This window comes from Danio rerio, chromosome 4 (genome assembly GCF_049306965.1).
Source record: "Danio rerio strain Tuebingen ecotype United States chromosome 4, GRCz12tu, whole genome shotgun sequence".
NCBI lineage: Eukaryota > Metazoa > Chordata > Actinopteri > Cypriniformes > Danionidae > Danio > Danio rerio.
The window spans coordinates 16,687,241-16,709,137 of NC_133179.1; the positions used below are offsets into that span (position 1 = coordinate 16,687,241).

At 36.8% G+C, this 21,897-nt stretch overlaps 1 protein-coding gene across 9 annotated transcripts in view; it reads right to left on the bottom strand.

Moving 5' to 3' along the window:
• atp2b1a (ATPase plasma membrane Ca2+ transporting 1a) overlaps nt 1–21,897 on the bottom strand; it is a 239,432-nt gene that overhangs the window by 26,031 nt on the left and 191,504 nt on the right. For 4 of the 9 annotated variants that reach the window (XM_073945708.1, XM_073945710.1, XM_073945712.1 and 1 more), the window contains one exon: nt 9,053–9,484. In XM_073945708.1, the coding sequence (XP_073801809.1) occupies nt 9,053–9,245 (193 nt within the window). In that variant the 5' untranslated portion in view covers nt 9,246–9,484. Of the gene's footprint in view, nt 1–9,052; nt 9,485–20,749; nt 21,668–21,897 lie in introns of those variants that run through there. The other 5 variants (XM_021474964.3, XM_021474965.3, XM_073945709.1 and 2 more) reach the window with 3 other exon arrangements.

Genomic DNA, 21,897 nt, shown 5'->3' on the forward strand with positions numbered 1-21,897 from the left:
CATTATGATGCTATTACATTGTCATTCTGGGATTATGAGTGACAAAGTGGTTATAAAATGACAATAATATTGTTTAAACACAATATTTTGGTGCAATATATCGTACAAAAAAATAGATATCGTGACAGGCCTACGGTCTACAACATTAATTTGACACCTAATTCTCCTGAAACAACTATTAAAGTACATATTTTATCAGTTTATTACTACGCAATTGCATCAAACAACAGTTTGAGCTATAGAAATGCCCATATATTCCACTGTTTAAGTCAATATGAATAAAAGTGGCAGCAAAAACCTAAAATTAGTCTTAACGGGTCTATAACTTGCCAAATGACCAGGGAATAAGCAAGATAATAAACGTCTTGCTGTCCGTTAAAGGATTTTTAAATGCATTTTGCATCAGTCGGTTCTCTGCCTCCACATCTTGCATTTAAAATCCTTTAACGACGCGGAAATCCATTGATTATCCCTTACATATATTGATTCACTTCCTGAGACTCAAATCTATAACCACCCCATTACTAGCTGCAGTGTAAAAAATAAGAATGATAGAAACTGAACACTTCAGAATTTCCTGTTGATTTACTTGTTAATTAACCTTTTTACTGCAATTTTGAAGCTCTACGTTTACTAAAAGAAAATAATTATGCAACAAACAATATGGATAGACTTACAGATTCGCTTATATATTTTTGTTAATCCAGCCCTTTCTAATTTAGTCTACACTTTTGGACAATCTGGACAACTTTGTGATTGTTATATAGATAAAAAAGTTGCGTAGTGGCAAATGGTACACTGTACACGTTCACACTATACAGCATAGTATATGTATGTTGTGTCATTCTAAATGGAACACTGTTTTTTTAATAAGCGGAAATTCAAACCGTTTCCCTGATGACGTTCGACAGTTGCCAAATTAGCGAAATAAATGACCAAAGTACCAAACAATACCTGTCATGAGTATGACCGCATTCACCATCCAAAGGTGGTATAATCACTCTCATAGCAGAATTTTGCTTTCACAATCCAAAATAAATAAAGTAATCCAACATGAGCGCCTGAAAGCTCCGCCCCTTCCGCAATGTGAGCAAAGCAGTGGCTGTCGAGTGCGTGAAGTGTCCAACAGTCCACACATCATTTTACCAGTTGAATAAATATACCAGTATTAATAATTGCATCATCCGGGTATTTCAGTGTAAACTAGTAGAAAAGTGCATAAGTACGCGATTTGGGACGCACCTCAAGTCTTTTATTGGCTGTCATGCAGCATTCAGTCTATAAAATGTGACGCGTGCTTTAAATAGCATTTAGATCAAAAATGACATCCTCTAGCGATAACATGCATCCATAAATCACCAGGGTCAATTTTTCTGGTGTTTGAGGAAATGAAGCACACTGTAGCGTATGTGCCGATGCAAATCAATACTTGTCTATGAAAGCAAAGCAGATAAACGCTCAAAACTTCTTCCTGTTTCAATGCCAGTGCATTAAATCCAGGCTTGTGTAGTGTGGAAATTGAGGCTGAGGATTACATTCTCTCTCCCCGCTTGGAGAGTGGGCTAAGGAGCAGATGAGTCAGGTCTTACGCCTCTGTCAAAAATGCATTTATGCTGCAATACACATCTCGGTTCCATTCGCACTCCGCATCACGCAGACAGCTAGTCGGAAACATCACCGAGACGAAGACTAAACTTAACTGAAGGCAGGAAAACCTTGAAATCCTTGAAAGTCGCAAAAATAGGCCGCTGTCGACAACTAATTCCTATTGCAGTAATCTGAGAGTTAAATTCAATGGATATTTAACCCAAAACAATAAATACTACGCTCAGCGACCCACTCAATATGCAGTTATATAATAGCAAAGCTGCTATTATTCTGAGCTCCAGCTATTTAGCATGCTGGTTAAATTTAAAATGGAATAATTACAGTTTTAGCAAGACCTAAACAAGTACAATATTATCAGAAGGTCATCAGAATAATCTGATAAAGGCTTAAAATATAATCTCCAACATCTCCACGATATGGAAAATGACTTATGTGGCATGCTAATAAAATTACTTGCCATTAATAACCATGGTTTTCTTTTTGGCTTGTGCAAACAGTGCAAGTGGTGCTAAGATCACTTTAGAGGTGTGACTTTTCAGGTCCTATATTTGTTATATTAGTAATACAATTAAACATCAGGTTATGTTTATAAATAGATTAAACCGCAAGAGATTCAATGGTTTGAAGAGAAGTTCCATTGCAAAATTCTAATTAAATAGATAAATGAGACCTAATAATTGAGTAAATATAACATTTAGTAGTGTTTATTCCTTACCAAGTTATCAATTATAATTATTTCCAGCAAGCATTTGAAAGTATGAAGAATATTCCTTATTCACTCAAATGTTTAAGCCAATGTTGCTGTGTCCGAATCATGGATGCTCAACCAAACAGCAATGTGCTAGGACAGCATTTTCCAATATCTAGTGTATATGGTGAAAAAAAACAGGAAGTGCTAGAAAGCCCACACTTCACCTTTAACACAATTAAGCATCTGCCAGAAGCTTGGGTCATTCACACTAGCATCAAGACTACTGCGGACGGTTGTATACCTTACAAACATCACCACCCACTTGACTTTTGTGCAGCTATTTTATGAGATTTCCTTTAGAAAGCGTTGTAGTTCTGGAATGGAAGTCCATTTTTAAAGCATCTAAAATGTGGTGTGATTTATTTTCCATTTCGAAGTAGCTTGTTTAATTTGGTTAAGTATATCGTGTGCAAGGAAAATTTGGAAATGTTGCACACCTATTAGGTTAGGGCTGCATGATTTGGGCTAAAATGAGAAACACGGTTTTCTCACGATTCTGTAGATGTAAAATAAAGGTTATTATTAGAAGGCTATTAATATTGTTATTTTCTCAAACATATGGTAAGATGAACAATAATAATATTACGTCTTTGTGTGGGTCAACTGTTGGTTAAAATGTTACATATTGTAAAGACTTGAATGGTGGACTTCAAGTATGTCCTGGTTGTTAAATCATAGTACAGTGATGACATCAGAATGCAACTATTAATAATGCTGAAGTTGAATTATTATGTTTGAGACATGTGCTTGTCATTTGTCATTGACAGCATTATTAGACCATTTTTTTCTGGTAAAATGAGATTCCCTCTTACATTATATTCAACATTATATAGGCTAGAGCAGTTATACTAACACTTAGGGCTGTGCGATTATTCAAAATCGGCATTGAGAACCTATAATCGATCGAATTTTTCCAGGTCAATTTTTTCAATTACTTTCCCTACCATGTGTGCAGTCATGTGACCTTGCTCTGTTAAGTCTAATTTATACTTATTATACTATGATTTATATTTATTATACTATTCTGATATTATACTTCTAGCAAGCGCACATATAAGGTCCGGCGCAGCCTTCGCACCTCTTAAAAAAATCTAACTACATGTCACAACAATGCATAGCACAAGCTTTGTGACTGGACGTTTTGGTAGCAGTGAGGAAATGCAGAGAGCAGCGTTTTAGGCAAGGTTTTTTTTATTTTTTTTTTTATGTTTTAATGTGCGTTTTATTAGTTGTTCAGCGTTGATATTCAATAAATAATAATAGATAAGAGATAGTGTGTGTTTACTTCAATCATTTTAAAACCAAGCAATGCACCCTACACTCAAAAATCACTCACTTGTAATATAAGAGCATATTTACTGAACAAAACTCTGTGAACTATGAGGAGAAAAATATAAATTAAATAAATAAAATAATCGTTCATTCATAGTAATATAGTTAAAATGTTCATTTAATTGAGATTTTGATTTTAGGCCATGTCGCCCAATCCTACTGACACTGTTAAACATTTATTTTCATGCACAACACGCTAAGAAAATAGAAAACCATTTCAAATGCTTGTCGTGATCAAAACTCTAAAATGTGATGCGATCATTTAAATATTGTGCGTGGTTTCGTTTTTTTTTTACTCCCGAGTGTGTTTAATGTCATGGCTGCACTTTGAGTTCAGTTTGCAACAAACTGAACATTAATTTTAGCACTTTATTACCTGTAATTCACAGCCTATGCAGGTTCTGTTCACTACATTATTGGTGTTTGGGTGAATTATACTTTATAAATACAGTATGTGACACTTTTAACGACATTTGAAGGTGTCCATATAAAACAGTGTGAAGACTTGTGCGACTGCCTTTATATGTCTCTCCTGACCTTGAAAATATCATTGGCTGAATCGTAGAAAAGCTGAATTAAGATTGTGTGTAGGGTCGAATCGAGATCATGATCTTTTTTCAGTTAATCGTGCAGCCCTAATTTGGCTTTAGTTTCACTTCAGATCATTTTGTTCAGGCTTGACATTTATAATAAGCATTGTAAAAGCCATCATAACTTTATTTAAAAAAGTATTATACCAACAGTTTGAATATTTCATCGCTGTTTTGAATATTGTTCAACTGTAAAAGGATTTATAATGGAGTGGGCTAAACAAAATATGCAACCAATTAGGGTTGGGCGATGTTGACCAATTTGGCATCGTACGAGTGTGACTGTGTGTGTGGTCACGTGATGTGCGCTTTCAGCAGATGGAGGGCTGTTCAGAAAAGCTAGGTAAAACACGGTGTGGATGTGGATCATTTTCGCTCTAAAATGCCATTTTAATTGTAAGACGTATTAGTGTAAAGAGGGCCTAAGTGTGTATTTTTCGCAAGGAGGTTTGCAACAGGGGTGGGGCGATGCCGGCTTAGCATGGTGTTGTCTATTGGCCATCAGCGATGGAATCGTTTATTGACCCAACCCTACAACCAGTAGCCTATGATGCATTCCTTTCCAAGTGAAATTATAAATCATGACTAGGGATGCTTAAAATAATTAACTGTTAAACAAAAGGGTGCGTTTTTAACTGATTAATGATGTCAGTAAAATGATTAAAAAACATTATTTTTATATATTTTTAAAGTTTGGCTGCATAAAGGGCCGATCACAGTGAACATGCTTTTAGCATTGAGAGGCGCACCTTTTGAATGGTTTACTAAAGGCCGTGAGTGTTTTGTGCGCTAAACATTCTATGTCAAAATAAATTTGTATTTTAAAATGCAATACTTAATGTGTCAGACACAAAATAGACATGTCAATTTTTTTTTAATTAAATAATAACAGAATATTAATCTGACCAGTTAACCGTTAATATTCGGTTAACAAGCAGCATTTGTCGGTTGGCAAAATTAACCGAAATGAGCATCCCTAATCATGACTACATTTTAGCTTGAAATTATATTTTGACTTACTGTCAAGACTTATCTTAACAAAAACAGCCAGTTGAACACAGATTTTCAACTCCAGTAAGGCTTGTCAGCTGGGGGTCTTTGAGAAGCTAGGTGATGATGAATAAAGTAGCACTTTGAATAATAAATAATGTCCATTAAACCTAATTTTTAGCTCTAGCCTTTAATTTTCAGAAGTACTGCCTTTTGTCTACACATACGCCTGTGCAATACAAAAGCTTTGAATATCCATTCAAATCGCAGTCGAAAAGAAGAACGTCACAATTTAAAAGGACGACAAAAAGAGCTGTTAAAAACAAAAAAAAGAAAAACTAGTTAAATTCGAAAGAGTAAAAAGATTAGTGGTGGCTTTGCTCCGAAATTGAGAAATGGCCTACTTACTAATTAGAAATCCCTTTTCAATTGTCAAAGCTCTTGTAATCTTGAATGACTGCTTAATTTCCTATGGCAAAGCTGAGTGATCTGATTAAGCTGTAAAACGTGTCATAACAGCAGGGCTGCCTGCCAGCGTGCCATTGTGAAGCAGAGGGAACAGGCCAGAGCTAAACTAGCGCTTCGCTGTGGGGCTCCGATCTCAGTTAGCCGTGTAGCAAGAATGGCTAAGCGACAGGGCCCTCCATCAGCCTGCGCACTGAATATAATATCCAGAGGGGGAATTCTTAGACTATTCTACGATGACTAATGCACAATTCACATGGTATACAAAGCTTGGGCGCAGCATGAGCCAAGATTCAGACGTTCTGTTGAGAAAAACAAAACATGCTTTTTTAAGTATCGACGCTATCAGCGTGACCCCATTATTTAAGCCGGAGTTGAAATATACATTTCCAATGACGCTTTAGTTTCCACTGACACCACGACAAAAGGTACAACTCTAGGCTGCAGACAGCACAGTAAGCCTTTGTTTCAATCGCTCAGTATTTCATCGCCTGCTAATAAAAGTCAGACCTTGTGAGGTTAGGATGGGGCAGGTGGCACTACATACAAGCATCCAAACATAGACATGTTGAATTACCTCATTATTAAAACTGAAAGATTAAAATTCACCGCACTGACAAACATATTACTCATAATGCCAAGTGTCAGAGATGTTTGATGCAGATTAACACTAATGCCATTAATGTACATACTAAACTTTTGTACATGATTGATACTTCCAATCCAAATAAATAGATCAGAGTATAAAATGAGCCCAAATGTTCTGTTGATTTACTTAAGAAAGAACAAAAAGCAGACGTGAGCAGCATCTACCAGAATAGCTGAACCGTAACCAGCCAGAACATCCTAGCAACGACCCATAAAACCCTATTTTCAACATTTTCTTCAACGGAGGAGCAAAACTAATTAAGGGTCAAGGCAGTAATACCAGAGAGGGCAGATCCCTTAGGAGCTCTCAATCAGGAACGTGTGCTATATTTTGACTTTCAATAATAAACGCAGTACTGCCGATTAAGACCGCATGCTTAAGAGACAAGTGAAGTATTCGCATGGAAACAGTGGCTGAAAAACCTGCACCCGACACAATGAAATATGGGTCTGCGACCCATCTCAAAACTGCCAGCAGAGAACTGCTACGGACATGGTGCCGTTTTAATCTGGGATCAAACTGAAAATCCCTTCCCCCAAGAGTTCAATCAAGGTCATGCCAGCGATTAAACCTAATGTCTACAGAGAGGTAATAAAGCAATGCAGCTGCAGCTGTGGGCTGCACACTGACTCGGCACTTTTCTATACCTTAAAGAAAACATACCTGCTCACAGCCCTTTCAAAGGAGAATCAATTACGTGTAGCAAAATTGACTATGACAATAATAGGTGTATTTCACTGTTGTGCATATGTTTCCATCCAAAAATGTGAATTAAATGTAATAGCAAAACTAGAATATTGCATAAAAGACATGCAAATAAAGCAACGTATCCATCCAGCGAGTCAAAGGTACCGTTTACACAGTCCAATTCAGATTTGTTGCCTAAATCAGATTTTTTTGTGTCCGTTTATACGTTTTAATTGTGAACCATATCTGATTCATGCGTTTACATTTGCCATACAATTTAGGTTGTTGCGCAAGCGTAAAGTCAGGTTTTAGCATCTGCAACATACTAGCTTATGTTTACCGATTCAGCGTCCCTACGCACGCTCTTTCTTCTACATCATTAAACCTCGAAGACAAACCACATTGTCGGAAGTTTAATGACGTACAAAACGTAATGTCTCAATAAATTCGATCTGCCTGTTTACATATTAGTCACATATGCAATTTATATCTGGTTTATTTCCACATATGAAGGAGGCCTGAAACCCATCTCTGAATACCCGAATGGATGCATTTTTTTCGTGTTTAAATGGTTATAGAACAGATCCGATCTGTGTCACATATGACCAAAAAAAATCAGATCAGGGTCACATTTAACTGGCAGTGTAAACGGAGACAAAGAAAACAAAATCGTCTTTTTTCTGATTAACTAGCGCCAAATATCAACAGTAAAAACAGAATTTGCTGCAGTAGGAGAAGCTGCGTGAATCTTTTCTTTATTTAATAAATTACTTGCATCTCACAAGACAAATGCAGACACGCAATGAACGTGCGTGGCGTTTGAAGCCATGAGACGAAGTGTGCAGTCGACGCTCTTGACAGTTCTAGAGGTAAATAATAAAGTAATAACACTAACACCGAAATGATTACGGCATTTTAAAATAACCAAAACAACATTTAGGATGTTTTATAATGCGGTCAGCCTGTTGGTTTGTCTATTCACACACATTTTATCATCACATGACCTCTTATAACAAAAATCACACGACTTTTTCTAATGCGCATATACTGGAATTTGTTTGGTAAGTGTTTCCAATCACAGTTTATGCGCATCTTTTCTTATCGAATAAAGTTTATTCTACTAAGCTATGCGATTTTTAAAAATTTATGCGCATCTTGTCGTTTTTATGCAAAAAATGTATGTGCATATCTAAAATGGAAACGTAGCTATTGATGCACAGAGAACTTTTTCGTACTTTCACATACCAAGTTGTTCAAATTATGGAAGGATTTAATAATAAATGTGTCAAACACATAAGCATATGGCTGCAAGCGGGGCGTCAGGTGCTTTGACAGATTGCTTGTGCCATTTAAAAAAACGTCCATGCAGTTATATTACTCATATATCCTTAATTGTAAATGTTACGAATTCAGATTTAATGAAGTGCATCCCAACAGCAGGCGTTTAGCTGTCAAACCTAAAATACACCTTAGAGCAAGTGTTTGCAATTTGTTTTTTCCTATTCGATTTTTCAGCCACATAAAGAGATGGCTAAATAAAACGTGTGAGAGCAAATCAGCTATTATGAAAGTAACAACAATCCCACAGACTATATGATGGGACTGAAAACACATTTATATTTGACATTAATGACTCATTTGAAATGTCAAACACACAGAGAATGTGTGAAGGCTATATTTAGGATCCCTGATCTTCCTGTTTAGTGGAGAAAAACAATCTACATCTCAATCAGACATTGTATAAGACGCTGGCCGAGGAGTAATGGGACAACAGCAGCGAGCCTCCCAATAGACTGCGGATGCACTAAACTGCGGCAAGATTTCAGTCAAGTGTAACTGACCTGCTCGCTACTGCTAAGACCTATGTGTTTAGAGTGAGATGAAGCAAAGAAAACCATCCAAAAGTGTGTACTTCCTTCACATTATCTCCTGGATATTTTTTTTTTCTGCAAAGCAAAGTGGAAGAGAATGATTATGTACCATCTACTGCCGATGTTTTCAGTCTGTTGCAAAGTCCATTAACGTCCCCATACGTTTCCTGGATTTTTTGTAATCCTTCAGCCCCTCGCAGTTCCATAAGAGAGCGCAGCTCTTTAAGCGAGCAGCCAAACTCTCCATTGTGATTGGGCTCGGCCACAGAGTTCTTCACCCCGCTGTATGAGTTGTTAGCCATGTCTCCCGACCACACCTTGTCTCAGCGAGGGTGGAAAAATGGCGTCCCAAAGGGAGAGCTATATCCTCAGGAGACCAATGCCAGTAGTTCCCATAAACAACTGATGTCCTTCAGAGGCGGAGGAGGAGGATGTCCGACTGCAGGTGGCAGGACTGGGACAATTCACAAGCCATTCCCTCTTTTGCCTATGCCGTTGCTTTCATTGTGAATAAAACCTTACACAATCAGCCCAAGGAGACCTGCAACAAAAGAAGAACATGTGATTACTAGACATACTACTAAACGTGTCTTTATAAATCCAAAACAGAACTGAAGAGCAGAGTTCTGGTGTTGATTTTAAAACAAGACATTAATAAAACACCTTATGTTTAGAAGCTTCTCCATCGTGCCTGAAAAAGAGCAGGAACAAACTCCCTGGCTCAGTTTCAAGGTGACATGCTAGCCACTTTTACAGGCAGAACTATGTGGGCTTTTTTGAGAAGTAGCGTGGGAACTGACCTGCTATCTTAACTATGTGAAAGACAAAATAGTCTCCCCCCCCCCCAACATTACACATGGATGTTCCAACTCGCATGAAAATATTTTGAATTTAGAAACTCATGGAATAACATACAGATTGTGTTGCTAGAATAGAGCACCATTCTCTAAACTATAGTTATAAAGTCTATTGCAAAGCCGAAGCTATGGGTCTGATTCCCAAGGAAGGCATACACGGATCAAATACATTCATTAAATGATATGTACATTCCACTGGATAAAAGCATCAACCAAATGAAGTGCAAATCATTTATTTAATCTGTAAATTAATAAGCTATAGCATGAAGGCTGAAAGAGGAAATGTATCTGTGTATCAAATCAGTCATTTGAAAGCTTTCTGTGAAAGAGTGATTCAGCGTCTTTCTCTCTCCCAATGTGCAAATGGCTTTACATCAGCACATTATGACAGTCACAGTTGACAGAATTTGGCAGATTTGTCATTTGCTGGAGCTGATCATTTTTGAGTGGTCAGTAAAGTTTACCATTGGCACATCTTTTAAGGAGCTCATTCAAAATGACAAGTCTTTATCTGCTTACAATACTGAATTAAGTTCTTGCACTTGAATGGACAAATCCATGCAAAATGATGTCCATCTTGTCATTTATAACTAGGCATGGGCTGATATAAGATTCTGACGATATGATAACCTTGGATATCATGGATCCAAGGTATTATGATTACTGCCCTAAAATAAGTTTATTTTAAATGTCTGGGTAAGAAAAACAACAACCCAACAACCAATTAAACAAAATATATTTTATTTTACGAAACATTTATAATATTTTGGAACAGTAAACATGTCAGGCTAAATTATTAAAATAAATAATTGACTTCTGCTCTCTGTTAGTTTCAAAAACAGATTTTTTTACAACACATTTTTAAAAATAACATTAAAAAAAACCCTTAGAAACAGTAATACAGAATTTTTTTGCGGTTTCAAAACCTTGAATTTGCCAAACTGCAGTAAACCTTGAAACCAGTTATCGTCCCATGCCTATTTATAACAAGTCGATTATAAAATATTGGACGGTACATCCAAAAATTAAATTTCATCTACTCAAGCGTTTTCAAACCATTATCAGTTTCTTTTCATTGACGAACACAAAGAAAAAACTAGCAACCACTGACTTGCATAGTAGGGCAATCTAATACAATGGAAGTCAATGGTTTTAGGTTTCCAGCTTTGAACAAGTAAAGGTTGAGTAAGGCAGAATCCCAATTCTACCTTTTATGCCTTCCCCTTACCCCTCGTTTTGCGCTTTCACGTGAAGGTGTAGAGGTGTCCCAATTCTCTTTAGCTTGAAGGCGTAGGGCTAACGGGAAAGGCTAGATACCACTTGAAACTAAGATTTTTGTTAGAACCACCCTGAAAATCAAGAGGTACAAAAATTTCCCAGAATACACCATCTACAACGGCAGCAAGGTTGCACACTAAAGTAAGAAGATGCACAAATTTGAAAGTTTTTTGTCTATATTATGAATTTTTACAACAAACAAGCATATGTTTTAATGCGTTGATATACGCCTTCAGGTTTTTTTACGATCATGCTTTAAAAACAAAAACTCCAAAATAAAAACCGCTAAATATCGCAACCTATAATCCATAATAACTCCTGTATAGCAGTCCTACAACATACTTTCACATCTGAAACTTGATGACACTTGAATCCCCTGTCAGAAAAGTCTAGTGGCTAGGAATGACCTTTTAACAGTGTCTGGCATCACGTTAATATTGTTTTCTTGTGTTAACATAGATAAATATGGCCACGGTGTAAATACACAGAACACTTACTAGCATATTGCCATGTTATATCGTTAAGATAACAAGATATATGCCTACAGTGATTTACTGAAGATAAATACCAAAAAAATAACGCAACTGGAATAACTACAGCAGTCGCGATTGTCGATCTCGTATGAAGCAAGAAATCATGATGACATATGCTGACGTGTGCAGGTGTAGTATTGCTGTCCCATTTCTTAGGGGTAAAATTTGAAGCCCTTCCTCTTCTCACTCTGTTTCAAGGGCCAAAGCGAAGGGGTAGGGGTACAAAAAAAAGAATTGGGTTAGGGCCTAAATGACAGAATTTTTAGTTTAGGGTGAACTATGCCTTAAATCAAACATTTGAAAAATAAAATAACATATTTCCAACAAATGGGATACACGTCAGTCTTAAAGTAGCAGCAGCAAAATATATCATCCATAAGAAGTCACATGCCAGCATCACAAGCTATTGAATGTGAAAAGTCAAAATGTATAGTAAATATGGCCCCTTAAATGGAAAACTTCTGACCCTGATGTAAATGAAATAACTGTGCTTGAAGTGATAAAAGTGTAAATACACCCAGCGAGACCTTGGACCGCTTCGACAAAGTTCATCTACAATGTTCCATATTGTCATGTACACAAACAGAAGAGAAAGTTCCATATCTGTAACACGCCCTCGAACCGACACACTCTTCAACTTCACAACTTAATCCCACTGGCCATTTAAACAACATTTCTGATTAATGGCTAACAGGACTAACCAAAAAGCAATCCAATCAAGACAAATACAGTCAGATCACCTTACAATCTGTTTTTAAACAAACCCTATTGTCCATGTGGCCATTGAACAGAGCTTTAACATCTTTGATTTCATCAGGAAGATGCTAATGGAATTACAATCAATTCATCAACCACGTCAGAAGCAGGACGAGATCAATTGATCAAATTCAAACCACAAGAGAAGCTAGTGCTGTTAAGAGTGACTTTGCCTGCAAGCAGAAGTAAATAAATAAATAAAGTGTAGTAGCCCTCCAGGTCTGATTTACTTGCAGCAGTACATGCAGAGCAAGAAACAGCATGCTGCTCTCTAACAGGCTACCAACTGGGCAATCAACTTCTCTCACAGCCCATTTCATGAAGAGAAATTAAAGAGAGAAATATTCAGCTACTCTCTCGGGAGCTGAAACCCAGGCCTTGTTTTTTTTTTAATGATGCTGTGACCAAAAAAAGACACAGTAAAAAGCACAATTACCCTTAGCAAATAAAGTCGAAGCGTGTCAAAATCAACAAGCTCAATTTGATCTGTTATTAAAACTGCAAGTGAAAAGGGAAACACCCAGCATCTTCGCACTGCAACTGAAACATGTTCCTTTCAGTGAGCAACTGGTCCTAGAACGTGTATGCGAGAAACGATGACGAGTTACCACAGAGCTTCCTGAAATGACAGTCATCTCAATCATCTCAATCTGACCGATTTCAACATCAAGGCACGTTCTAACAATTCAGAAATAAAGAACCATAAAAAGTGCATGTTTTGAGCACGCTAGTCAACCTTTTCGTCCCTCAGTTATCATCTATGAGTGACTGATCGGCCACGATGAGGGAAGTGCCAAACCTTTGCTGTGCCGTGACAGTTTCAGGTTGCAAAGCCAGGTCACATGTCACAACAGTGGAAAATCATTGTGATTGGATCTTCAAACTAACAGCTACCACAGTATGGTTGAGCAACAGTAATGTTTAACCCTTACTATACATACAAAGCCAGATAATGGTCTTAGTTTGAGGACTGCGTATTCTTTTTTGATGGAGTTAAGGTACATGCTTTCATGCATGTATCCACTGTTATATTCTCCCTCAAAGCTATATACACTTGTCTATGTACCTCCTGTGAATAAATAGTATGTTCGCAAGCAAGTACAACCAAATGCAATGCATCCGAAAGCAGACGCTCCAAGAAAATCAAAGGAAACCCTCTCGGTCTTGGTTGGCAATTGGAGATCCTATACTGTACAAGCCAACTTCGTGATAGTCAAGGACAGCGATTCCAGGGATCCCTCTGCAGTGGAGCTGTTGGTAATGGGGTATTTTTAGCAGTCTCAGACTGCCCACTCCCCATCCCCCCTCGCTGGCTGTTGCTGAAATGGGTCAGGCCATTTCTATGTGGAGGGTACAATGCGGAGACGCCCCGCCTTACTCATGCTACATGGCTCAGTGCACTTAAGGCCACTTCACACCACCGACTGGGCACTTCTAGTATACCCTCAAACACTGATCCTGCCAACTCACTGCAGCCTGCCACCCACTCAAGCACACAAAGCGCAACTCCTTAAGAACAACCTGACTGACACCTTCCAACAAAAAAGCTCCACGGCATCACAAGCATTGTGAGATTAATGCCTTATTTTCAACAAGCGGTGTGGGTCAGTATGGCTTGATACAGGTCATCCTGATAAGGATGCTTGCTTGGTAGGTGTGGTGCATGTACATAGAGATGACATTTGACGTAGTGATTCGAGTTTGGTTCATCGCTGCACACAGTCATTGTATTATTACAATTAGGGTTGTCGCGATACCATTAATTAATCTTACAATACTATACCAGCTGAATCATCATGATACCAAGTAGTATTGCGATACTATAATACATAACTTAAATTATAGAAAAATCTGAAATGCATTAAAATGAAGATACAAATTATACTGAATAAAATTTGTTACAATATAGCATTTTCCCAACAAAATTAGGCGATATGAAGTAGTCAAAAATTGTTTCAGTAATTTAAAATTTCACTTTGTGAGTGGTTCTATTAAAGAGATTGTCGCGGTCGCTAATAAATCATATTTACAGCGACAGAAATGAACCGATTCAGATGTGCGTTCGAACTGAAGCATTAGAAAACATGCAATAGGCTACCAAAAAAGGCGCAAATTTGACAGTTTTGCAAAGGGCTCAACAGACTATTCAAATAAAATGGTCGGTTGTTGCACAAATGTGAGCATTTTAGTGACTTTTCCACATGCAACTTTATCTATTGTAGATAAACCATTATTGACGATTACCGTTTACAAACAACAGTGGCACCACCAGTATTGTGGAGCTATAGTATTGCGATACTACCATAGTATTGGTAACTGTGCACCCCTAATTACAATATTGTGCTTCGGCGGTGTATTAAAAAATGGTTTCCCGTGCTATCATTCCTTTGTGTTGGTGCATTATGAGATGGTGACGATTCTCTGTAATGCATAAACGTTCAGCAGTGAGTCTAGTTCCACTCTTTTGGGTACAGTACTGTTGTGCTAGATTCCCTTAGGAAAGGGTAACAAAAAGTGGTGTGGTTCAGTTCACTATTTTGGAACTTTTGACAGAGGAAATGGGAATAAATGTGGACTATTGACCTTATTCTTCACGTACGAGGCACTAGACATGGACCAGTATAAGATTCTGACGGTATGAGAACCTTGGATAAAAGGATCACGGTTTCACGATATTGTGATTACTGCTCCAAAATAAGTTTTTTTTTAAATGTCTAGGTAAAAAAAAAAAAAAAGACTACTTTTTCCCCCTCATTGAACACAATATATTTTATTTTAAGAAACATTGTAAATAATTTGGAGCAGTAGCTTTTGATGAAGAGGTTAATTTTTTGCTGGAGATACCGTTGCCCTAAAACCCTAAATAAAATAATTGTGCAAAACATGTTAAAAATAAACAACTTGCCTTAGGAACGATCCCAGAAAACTTTGGTGGTTTTAAAACCTTGACTTTTTCAATCCACGGTATTCCTTGAAACCGGTTATCGTCCCATGCCTAGTGGACACAGCCACTGGAATCTTTTCGGTTCGAGACTTACGTTCTCATTCACTTCTACTGATTTCTAGTCATTAAAAACAGCTTGTTATGCTGGTTGATGTTGCAAACTGATATTTTCTTATTATATTATTCTACTCTTTATGTATAGTCATGAATGCACTTGTTTGTAGAGAACGTATTTGACCTTTTTCTGTCATTTATTATTCCAGGACATTTCTCCAATCGGTGACTGAATTAAAAGTTCTAAAACAAATTGCAGAAATGAGCACACCTGCATTTCCGAATAAGGTCAATACTGTACCACTCAGTGAAAGTGGGCAAGAAAAGTGCAAATTTTGCCAAAAGGTGTATATTTTTTGACAGGAACCAAAACCCACAAGACCTCATCCCTTTTTGAATTAGTCACTGTGGTTAATAGACCACTGCTGATTGGCCACAAAGAGTGTTTTTGTCCAAATTATTCTATTGTAGCCCCCTCTTTAGGGTGGAGCACTGGAAATTGGCAATATGGTCTGGCCAATGTTAAAATTATTTTCCCTCCTTGGTATTAATATCACTTCAGAGCCAAGCTATTGCTTTTCTTTGGTTAACACGCTCTGATGATTTATATCACAGGTTAACATATTTCACACTCAGGTATTTAATGTGATGATGATGATTTAAATGCACTCTGCAGGTAAATAAAACTTGATTATATTATAAGTGCATTACAAAAAAAGCAAATAAATATCTGAATAGGCCAATAGAAAAAAAACCTAATGAACCAAGTATCCAAAATACATCCATAAACACTGTTCAATCATAAATGTCTAAGTGAATAATTTAAAATACTTGTTATTAAGAGTTACTGTAAGAACGAGTAGGCTGAAAAAATTACTGGCCTCTTAACAACAAAAAGGGACCTTAAAGAGAAAGTCACATACAAACATAATTTGCATATGCACACAAATTGCATATCGAGTGCTTGCTTTCACATTGGTAATTGTGTATACTGTGTGCACAATTTTCAAGATATTTTACAAAGACTCTCTGGATCTGTTCTGAATGAAAATCTCTCATGCTATTGCCATCTACTGCATCACCAGACAGTAACAAAGACCACCTCAGTAAGACCACTTTAGATGTTTTAGCAGAAATGCCATGTTATTGGTGTTATTCATGCGCTGCTTATAGAAGTAGTAAAAATAATAATACATTTATCTTTTATTAAAAAAAAAGTGCTTCTTCATGATTGTTTCTGTTTATTTGTGCCTTTCTACATTGTTTTTACCTGAGTTATTGTTTTTAGTAACAAATGAAGCTTCATAGAACCGCAACCATAATCACAGTTAACCTACATTGAACCAGGGCAGTAAGGGAGACATGCATGGTTTACCTGTGGTCACATTGTTAAACAGATTTAATTTAACCATAATATAAAAGTTAGGTATAAGAAATTAGTATAACATACCGCTGAATATGCATTTTATTCCCACAAAGTATGTAATATCACTGACATCTGTAGAATAACTGAGTAATTAGTTGCAGTATTAGTTTATTTGTCCTTTTATATTCCCTCAGGGAACGCATCAGGACAGCCACCTAACCCCTGGGTCACAACAAATTTGATAACCCAGGCCTCAAATGAAAATAACTGAATCGGCCCTGTTCGATTGACACAAATAAATATTTTACAGTCTAATTAAACGATCATAACAGCATCATTTTATTTACCTCACCTGTTGGCACTATGCCGGGGACATTTAGATTTTGTGCAATCAGATGCTTTCTCGACTGTAGTTTTCTCACCACTGTCGTTTTACATGTATTATCATAGCATGTAAAACATTTATAAATTCATCTAAACTGCATTCTCAGCAGTGCGGCTGAATGTTCGCCCTTCAATATATCTCCAAAAAGGTATTAACAACCCCTTTTTACTTCTGTTCCAAGCAAGAAAAGAGAAAATAGCTGTATTTTAACTGGAGCACCGAATTTCATTCAGCGTAACTTTAAGTTTACTCATTTAGAAATTAAGTCTCATAATAAATTATAAATGACAGAATCCAGATAAATTAAAATCAATTTATCAGATTTTTGGAGAAAAAATTTGAAGAAAATAAGTAGTTTTTGGAGAAGAAAACCGTTTATTATTATTATTATTATCATCATCATTATTATTATTATTACAATGTAACTAAAGCTTAATAATATATTTAAAATATAAATTATAGAACTTGGAGAGAAAATCGATTTCCTCCGGTTTGTTAGAAAAATGCAATATAGGAAAATATTAAAAACGCAAACAGCCTAACACTTTAAACGTACAGTGTGATCATGTTCTCACCACCATGGCTAAAAACAGCATATTAAAAAAAAAAAAAAAAAAAAAAAAAAAAAAAAAAAAAAAAAGTAATTTTGAAGAGCAGGAACCTTTGGGGTGATTGTTACGGGTGCCTGTCACAGCACACAAGCCAACCATTTGCTCCAATCCCTTGCCTCCAAGTCTGACACTGCACAATAAATCAGACATGACTCCAACCATTTGAACCTGATGGGATAATGGCCACGATGAGGCTTCCGAATTTATATTTGCTTAACACACTTGGATTAACGGATGTGTGCTTGAGTGACATGAATAAAGTTCTGTTTCTGTGCTTTATATTTAGATCCACACTTTTTAAAGACAGCACCTGTAAGCAGCAGTCAAAAAGCACTGCTTTCACATTCTGTCTTTCACTACTGTTTTTCCCATGGAATCCATCAAAACACAATAATACTTTTGATTGCATATCATTTTTGTACTGTGCCTGAACAGCAAGCCATCGGCGGCTTTAAGGTGATCATTTATATCCGAGGTCAAAGAAAATGTGCGCATCGCTCTTATTTACAAAGCTCATTTAGGCTGCAAACAAAAAACTCATTTGCCCCTAAGAAGCCTATTTGATCTCTGTCATCGATGTCGGATTAAAGCATAAAGCATGACGCTATGGAGTAATTAAATAGCAACATTATTTAAACGTACTTAATAGAGGAGCACTCTATTTTTAGCGGTTTATAATAGCTTATGAGGGGTTGAATGTCACCTCAGATTAATGTGACACCAAGGCAGTGGCCTCTTACATAAACAATACTAGAGAGAGGGGCTAAGTTACCATCTTTCCATTCCAGTCAGTATGGAACACATTCGCATTTACTTAATTGACGTAATATAACATTACAGAATGCATTGTACAAAGAGTCCACATTTTACCACACCATTTAGTTGGAATCACATTGCCTTATAAAAAAAATATATATATATATATATATATATATATATATATATATATATATATATATATATATATATATATATATATATATATATATATTAAATCGCTTATATATTTTTTATAAGCGATATATATATAAAAAAAAAGAGATTAAAGCCTACAGGGAACCCGTTATATCTCTGAGAAACTTTTGTAAATGTTGCTAATAGTTTGAATTAGTTTTCAATTTTATTTTAAAGCTTTAATAAAGATATATATATATATATATATATATATATATATATATATATATATATATATATATATATTTATATTTATTTTTTTATTTTTTTTAAAGTTCATTTAAAAGTTTGTTTTAAGTTATAGTAAACTAGAAATATTTTATATTTTAGAAGTTTCACTTTTTTCCTATATTTTTCTCCAGTTACCATTTTTTTGTTTCAGTTAATTTATCTATTATTTTCTTATTTATTTATATCGTGGCAAAATTAATATACATAAAATATTGCATGATACAAACGAATTTGTACTACAAAAAAAGTTACTATTGTAACTATTAAGTAAATTATTGTAAATTAACTGTAAGTACTATTGTAACTATTGTAACTATAAGAGTAAATATACAGGATAGAAATAAATAAAATTCACACAAAATATATTCAAAGTTAAATATGATTTTTTAGTTCAATTTTTGATAAATAATTTCAGATTCTTCCTGGTGGTACCTTTTTAAAAATGTCCATCAAAGTATACTCTCCTCAAAAAAATGTTGTCTAATGGCATTTAAACTTCCACATTCCAACAAGATATGTTTCTTGGTGAGAGCAGCCTGACTTTGTTTCATCCTACGCTCTAAAAATGTGCATTTAAATCAGTAATTTATACTAATATAATATGCCAATGATCATATTAAAATGCATGCATGATAATAAGATTCGTTATAATCATCATTTAAACACACACTGTTTCTACCAAAGCTATGATAGGAATAAGATCTTATTTCATAGTAACATCTAGGGCAAAAAATAAGATATTAAATCAATACAACTGGGCCTGTGCACAAGACAGTCCAAAGGCCTCTGAAGCTCAATCAGCACAGTCAAAGGTTAGTTTATTTAATGTTGAGGGTAAATCATTAAAAATTTTAAGTGTCAATGAGGTCAATTCATATTTCCGTCATATGCAGTAATTTAGAAAACACTATATATTTTTGTTTAACTAAGCCAGTTTGATGCTCTGAAACACTGCAACAAAATCCTCACGATTTGAAGTCCAGCATTTAAGTGAAGCGAACACAAAGTGCACTTATGATTTGAGTTGGAGAAAGCTGAATATGTAGACTCAAGGTCAAATTCGGCATTGCTGTCATACAGAGAGGTATTATCAGGAGCTATAAAAGCTTGTGCAAAAGAAGCAACAGGGCAGGGAATGATGTACGCCAAGGAGCAACAGACCAGACACGCCATTTAAACGCACACCGGGGTCTATCTAGAAATTCTAGGTGGCATATTTAATCTCAACACATTAGGCAGACAGTACACACAATAAGTCAGCCGATTAGGTTGGGTACATTGTGTTTTGCACATCTGCTCCTTCAAATACGATCCTAGCAAATTTGACGTGTCGCACAGCGCTTGTTCCAGTCTCCATGCCCAGTCACACATGACAGGAGGAATTAGGACTGTATACTACAACTGTTGACACGAATGCGCCAAGCTTAAAGGGACAGTTCTCTCAAAATGAAAAATCATTTACTCAGCCTAATGCTGTCACACGCCTCGCTTTGGTCATGAAACTTATCGACAGACAGTTACCGCTGCATTCGTCGGCAAACAATTCAAGTTAACAGCGACTGTCATTACGACTAACATCTCTTATCAAGATGGGTTTGGAACAACGCTATGAATTAAGTGACATTTTATGAGCACTTTTAAATGGGGGTTGTTTTAAAGCACAAAATAAAAACGCGATTACCGACAAGCAGGTAGACGGCTCGTAAGGCAAGTTGACAGCTGAAGCGTCCTCGCGTTTGGCTTTAGCCTGCTAGCGGTCTCAACACAAGTCAACCTGTCAAAAAGGCAGTAACGTTACTGTTTTAATCTTAGCAATGACACCAGACCAGCATCTCACCTTTCCTGAAACTGAGGCGCTCTCCAACTTTCCGTCGCATTTCAAATGCTGATTTTCCCTTCTGGTACAACCCTAAAATCACCATGCTGGCTAACGTTAATGTCAAAAGCCATGGACAGAGACGGTCGCTTAGCTGAACAAGTTAACGTTAGCTCGTTTGACAGTCTTTCGCATGAGCGAACTGTCATTAATCGCGCGTTTAAAATAATACAGATCGTACTTTATAGTGAGTTAGCACTCTTACCGCATATAACAGTCAACGGTTCTGTACAGTCACAGTGTGATCCTTTCATTTGACGGCTTAAAAAAACAAACGGCGGTTAAAATAACGTTAGGGTCACCCTGCCTGGAGTAACCGGTGAAAAAAAAAAAAAACACATACAAGCTCCCATTTACATGTTTTGGATACCGTTAAACATCACGCATGTCTATTTGAATAGGGGTTTTGCTCAAATATATCGTGCGATCGCGGCTTCAGAAACGCGCAGTCGAACACATTTTCACGCGTCAAAAGCAACTTTCCAGCGTGCACTAACGTTACACATCCTCCCTGCGTCTCGACATGGTGCGATACATTAAAAGCCCGCTGATTTTCCACACACCCCCTCCCTGCAGTGACAATAGGCAGGTGTGGGTTAAAAATGCACAGCAGCCTGGTTGCCTTCTTGCCCCTTTCTCTGCCTGCTACCAACTAGCAGGAGTTGCCTAGCCAATTTGGCTAGCTGATAATAACGCAGGCTAACGGTCAATACGGTGAATGAAGATCGGTCGGCAGAGAGGAAGCGACGTAAAAAATGGTGCAATTCAAATGCGGCAAAAGCACTAGCGTGCACAAGAGAAATGATGAAATTACACTCACAATGCTCTCCGAGCGGTGCCTCAGAGATCCCCCTCTCTCTCTCGGTCTCCCTCAGACTCACTCTGCCGTCTATCTAGCTCCTCCAATCTGCAGAGAAAGCCCTCCCACAGCCCCGCGTCGCCTGAGACATGTGATGCACGTCAGGATAACGCCCATCGACATGTCTGACGATTCTCATTGGCCGGGAGGAGATGTCAATCACATTGGACACACCCTCTGTGTAACCTTCGCGCGTATTAACATAATTTATAAGCGTGTACCTTAAAGTGGCTAAGTATAAAATAACTTG